Raw genomic sequence first — 6,088 nt, forward strand, 5'->3', positions numbered from 1 at the left:
ATTATGCAACGTTAACAGATTATACTAACAAGTTATTGGTGTGAGAAGTATCCATTTTAATCTATTAATTAAAATTAAAATTATATATATATATATATAAAGAGGATCTGGTTGAGAAAAGATATTTTATAAAAAATAATCAGTCAAATTTAAAATATATAAAAATTATTCATTAACACTGCTTATAAGAGAGAACTAAACTCCTTGATAAATAAAAAAGAAAGAATACTTATAAGAACATTTGTTTATTGTATTTTAAATAATGATCTTATTAAATCATTGTTGTAAAAATATCATTTTCCGTCACCTCTCTATAATAACTTTGTACTTTGAAGCAACTTTTTTTAACAATTTTAAAATATAATTTGATACTTGAACTAATGTAAATTATGTAATTTGTGTTTTAAATTTTAAAACTATAAAATAAAAATTAGTGAATAATTATCATTTTCAAATTAGTGAACCATATCACCACAGTCTCCACAATTATTATCATTATAATTGTTTCTATTATTATTATTATAGTTAACGATGATCATAATTATAATGGTAATAATAATTATTATAAAAAAAATAATCTAAATTATTTATTTTAATTTAAAAATTATTATTAATTATTTCCTATAAACAAGTGTTCTCATTTAAATAAGTCACCACATAGACAGTCAAAATTATGCAACTTGCTTCAAGTTTCTTAGTTTTACTTTCTTTGATATATATTTTGTCTCTAAAAAAATCATGTGTTTCAAGCCTTCAGTACTCTAAACCAAAAAATAGCGTCGTCTTTTGGATATTTTTAATAGAGTCATATTATTTATATAGTATATATATAAGTTTTCATATATACTAGCATTTTTTTTTTACTTTTTCTTCTTTTTTTTTCTATTTTATAATTGTATAAACTTGAACAATTTTACTGTATAGAAATTAATTTCTTTTTCTAATTCTTCACTCCGAAGAATATATGATAGTATATTAATATAAGTAAAAGGCATAAACTATTAATGTAAACACTCATGGGTCGTTAACTATATAAAGGTGATGATGAACTTAGTGAAGAACTTTTAGCGGATAATTTTTAATACACGTGTGTCATAAAAAAATATTCAAATAAAATATTTAAAGAACTATTATATTAAAATATAATATTCATTCAGTGTTTGCTCAAGTAATTAAAAATATTTCATCAGTGATTGCATAATTGCATTGACCAATTTTGCAATCCTTGGACTAAATACAATATATTTAATTTTTTTAACATGTGCCTACGTACATATATTAAAAAATATTCTTTGTGTGTAATGATTAAAATAATAATGAATAAATATTTTTTAAATCAAGATAGAGATCATATTGGTAGCAATAAATATATTATTTTTAATAAAAATACTCTTAAGTTTTAATACTTAAATTGCAGAAAGAAAATGTTTTAATACTTAAATATTATAATTGCTGTAGTTAATAGATAAAATTTACAATGCAGTTTTCTAATATGTTAAAGAAGACACAATTATTTAGAATGAGAAGAATTTATATTTAATATATTTTACTAAATTAAGAGAATATATTTTAATTGAAGATATTTCAGTTTAAAAATAATTAATATGAGATAATATAAATTAAATTTTATAAAAAAAACAAACAATTAATTTAAATTAGGATCTTATAAATAAAATAAGAAATAACACTAAATTGTAAGCTAATAATAAAAAGTATTTTTCTCTCAAATATATGTTACAATATTTACTTAAAACTTATTTTATAAAATTATAAGTTATTAAATTAAATTTTTAAATAAAAAATTAGAAATTATTTATGATATTTGAAAATAATTTTATTATAAACGACAAATTATATATATGAAAAAAATTAATACGATAACTAATATTGTATTGAAAAAGTATTTTTATCAAAATAATAAAATAAGAATTAGAGTTAAATATAATAAGTGATTAAAATTCTTTAATATTTGTATTTCTTTACATACAATGTAAAACAAATTACATAGTATTATATATTTTTAATTAATTTTTAAACAAATTTTAAAAACTACACATACCCAACCAAATCAAATTAAAAAAAAGACTGATTTAGTTCAAAATTCATAATTTATTCAAATTAAACCAAACAGTAAAAATCATACTTAATTTTTTCATTAATTTAAATAAATTTTAAGATAAAAATTGAAGCAAACCTTGTCATCAACACCCCCAAACTGAATTAGCAAAAGTGACGTGTGAATCTAAAATCAATTACAAAAACACGTTAGGAGTCTAAGCAACAAATAAGTTATTCATTTTCTAACGTTATTTTTTCTTCTCTCTCCATGTCAAATGTAGATTTTTTGTCTTACTGGGGGAGTTCTGGAGTAGCCACACTCTCCTCTTGATATCTTGTCTCTTCTTAATTTATTTTGTTTGTTATAAGAAAGCCATCACGTGAATGCCTTTCAGACAACTCTTCTCTTTTTAGCCTCTCCTTCCTTTTATAAGAACTCTACCACTCTATCATAAGCCTCTTTCTCATTCATTCTTTCATACACTACACACTCTTCTTATTCCTTCCCTATACCTACCTAGTTACCTATCCCTCTCTCTCTACTCTTCACTGTCCATTTTTGCCTAACAACAAACTTCTCCTTTTTTTTTATCTCCATCCATGACTCCTTATTCTCTGAACCCACCTGGTTCAGGTCCTTCCACACAAGGTCAATCCCACCTCTTCATTTCTCCTAATAATCAAGACTGCCCTACCTTTTATAACATATTTGATCCAAGGAAAACCATAGAAATTGGAGGGTTTACAGAAAATTATCAACAGGCAAGATATCATATCCAATTCATATTAATTAGTGTCTTTTAATTTATGTATTATATTTGATCAAAATTTATCATTACTTTGATTTCTCGGTTATATATTCATGAGATCATATGTACCCCCATGTTTCTCCCTTATGGAAGTTTTAACCATATATCGACACTACTTTCGTTATAAGTTGTTTCTTATAAAAAAGAGGAAATAGTAGTTTATAACAGTTGATAATTATGATCCTTACATCTTATATATGTATATAGAATGGAAAAATCTATTTACTTCAAGAATAAGTTATAATATATTTATTTTATTTAATAAATTATGTTCTATATTAAGTTTTAATAATTTAATATTAAATTATAAGTTTCTTAATGCTTATATTAAATTTATACAAATTTTTAAAAGTTATATATGATATTATTATGCTTTAAGAAAAATAAAACTAACTTTCTGATCATGTTTCTAAACTTAATTTTATTATATACATGTCTCGTAGAAAAATTAATTTCATCAACTTAAAATTAATTAATCATTTGTCTCTTTTTTCATTAGGTCAAATTTGTTTTTCTTGTTGATACTACAAAGACTTACAAAAACGAAATTTTTTTTATTTTTCCACACTCAATATTACGTTGAATTCATTTTTCCCCTCCTTTTTATTAAAGATTTCACATCATCTAAAAATATGATTTAATATATATAAATGAATAACAATCATCTATTTATAAGTGAGTGTTTAAGACTGAGTTAGGCTTTTGATCACATTTTAATTCTAACATTTTCATCATTCTTGAATATCATATTATCTATAATTTGACATTTCTCTCTCTTTACAAAATGTGAAACAAACATTGACAATAATAACAAAACAACTTTTAAATTTTCAGCAGTCTGAATATGCATTTAACACGTTTGTCTTGATCTCTTAATTACTTTAGGATGAAAAGATGGTACTGCATGATGGGTCAGGATCATCAAGCAGCAATTGCAACTCATCCTTCAATATTTCAGCTGAGCATGTTATGGAGGATCGAAGCAGCGCAGGTGAGAGTAATTTAGGGTCAGAAGATAGCAAAAACAATGTTAGTCACGGGTCTGGGAAATGGATGTCTTCAAAGATGAGGTTGATGCAAAAAATGATGAGACCGAGTATGAGTCCAACCACTGACAAATTAGCAATCAATCCAAACCCAAGATTCCAAAATCAAGGGCACCAAAGCAGGTACAGCCAAAGAAGCCCTCGTAAATACAACAACACCACCACCACTAGGGTTTGTTCGGACTGTAACACAAGCAGTACCCCACTTTGGAGGAGTGGCCCTAAAGGTCCTAAGGTTAATCTTCTACCTTCCCTATCCTCTTTCCTTTATAATAAAGCTACTATTGTTAATAATTTTTTAATTATCCATATAGACACACATATTATCAATTAAAAAATAATATACTAATTAACAGGTAGCAGTCTAGCAGATAATTAAATCTATCCTATTAGTTTATAGTTTATACATCATATTGTAAGCCATTAGTAAATCCACAACATTTATCTTGTTATGTTAATAGTTTTATTACTATTAGACAAAACAAAGTCTATATTATAACCAGGTATAAGTAAATGAAAAGAATTAATTAGAGTCAGCCTAGTAGTTTGATATTGCGGTAAGCATGCATGAAACTTTATGTTTGATAGTTTTCGTTATCTTTACTATTAATTAAAAAAAAAGCAAATGAATAATGGTTATACAATTAATTTAGAAAAATCAACTAGTACTTTATTAATAAACATTTAGTAGCTTGTTGTGACATGCAATGTGTTGCTGGTGCAGTCTCTTTGCAATGCTTGTGGCATTAGACAGAGGAAGGCAAGAAGGGCAATGGCGGAAGCTGCAAATGGGTTAGTGACTCCCATGAATGCAGCATGTGCAAAGAGCAGAGTTAATAACAAGGAAAATAAGTCTCGAACACACCATTTTGCACAGTTCAAGAACAAGTACAAGTACTCCACTAGCACTACTGCTGAAGGCTCATCTGAGGGGGTTAAGAAGCTTGAATATTTCAATGATTTCGCCATAAGTTTGAGGGGTAACTCTACTTTTCAACAAGTGTTTCCACGAGATGAAGTAGCTGAGGCCGCAATGCTTCTCATGGACTTATCTTGTGGCTTTGTTCACTTATAATTAGCTAGCTATAGGCTATAGCTAGATACTTTTTTCATTAGTATTTTTGTTTTTGTTTTTTAACTTTTATGTAAAAGTTATTAATCCGTAGTTATTTGTTTGGTTGTGACGTGTGAAGTCGAGTTGGTGTATCTGCAGCAGAGCCAAAATATTGTCGGCTACATTATAGCTACATCATGTGATGATTGAGTAAAAGTTTGTGCAAGTGATCATATATATAACTTAATGGTATGACATGGAAACAAATAGAAGGAACTAGAGAAGTGATGAGAAAGGAATTGGATAACAAAATAGAATAAAATTAAGTTGTTTGATAAGGAAAAACTACGAGAGGATAGAAATTAATTATTAAGAGATTGTTTAATTAGTTTTAAAACTAATAAATAAATTTTTAATTAATATTTATTATAATTTTATTTTTAATTATAAATTAAAAAAAATTATACATACATAATTAATTATGTGCTAAAAAAGCAAAAATCTTATTCGTCAGACTTCTTATAAATGCAAAGATTATATATATATATATGGACTTCTCTCTTACCTTCTCTTTCACCTTACGAATTAATCCTGAATATTCAAGTAATTCATAAATCTTTTTATTTTCCTATTTTTATTCGGACGAGTTAAAACTAAAGTTTTAATTTTCTTTGATATAGTTCAGGTAAGCCTTAAATGAACTCCACAGCAGATTGATGTGAAAAAACAAATTTTGTTTATTATACATAAAAAATAAATAAATAAATAAATAAAGACAGATATTGCTATTGCAGCAAATATTTAACTGATAGGAGGCTATTAACGGATTTTTTTATTATTATTTTGGGTAATTGACACCAAATAACATACTTAAAAAATACTTAATATTTCTACGACTCGTAAGTTGGGTGCAAAATGGTTAGTGATTGAAGTTTTCGGAAAGTCATAATTGATGAGAAATTATAGACAGACTAATGTTTGGAGGGGAGAAGTGTTCTCTTCTTCATTAATCGGTTTATAAATATTCGTAGTCCTTGTAAGTATAATATTTTTTTTATTAGTTTTGGTATCTATTTAATTAGTTTTTTTTTTAGTTTTTTGTCCCTCTTTTTCTAAGATTA

At 25.6% G+C, this 6,088-nt stretch overlaps 1 protein-coding gene across 1 annotated transcript; it reads left to right on the forward strand.

Moving 5' to 3' along the window:
* The first annotated feature begins 2,450 nt into the window (after positions 1 to 2,450).
* On the forward strand, positions 2,451 to 5,105 carry LOC109795114 (protein CYTOKININ-RESPONSIVE GATA TRANSCRIPTION FACTOR 1). The gene is made up of 3 exons (XM_020354534.3): positions 2,451 to 2,820; positions 3,753 to 4,148; positions 4,638 to 5,105. The coding sequence occupies exons 1-3, from the start codon at positions 2,659 to 2,661 to the stop codon at positions 4,986 to 4,988; spliced, it is 909 nt and encodes a 302-aa protein (XP_020210123.1). The 5' UTR covers positions 2,451 to 2,658; the 3' UTR covers positions 4,989 to 5,105.
* The last annotated feature ends 983 nt before the right edge of the window (positions 5,106 to 6,088 follow it).

Source organism: Cajanus cajan, chromosome 9, assembly GCF_000230855.2.
Source record: "Cajanus cajan strain Asha chromosome 9, NIPB_CcT2T_4, whole genome shotgun sequence".
Taxonomy (NCBI): Eukaryota; Viridiplantae; Streptophyta; class Magnoliopsida; order Fabales; family Fabaceae; genus Cajanus; species Cajanus cajan.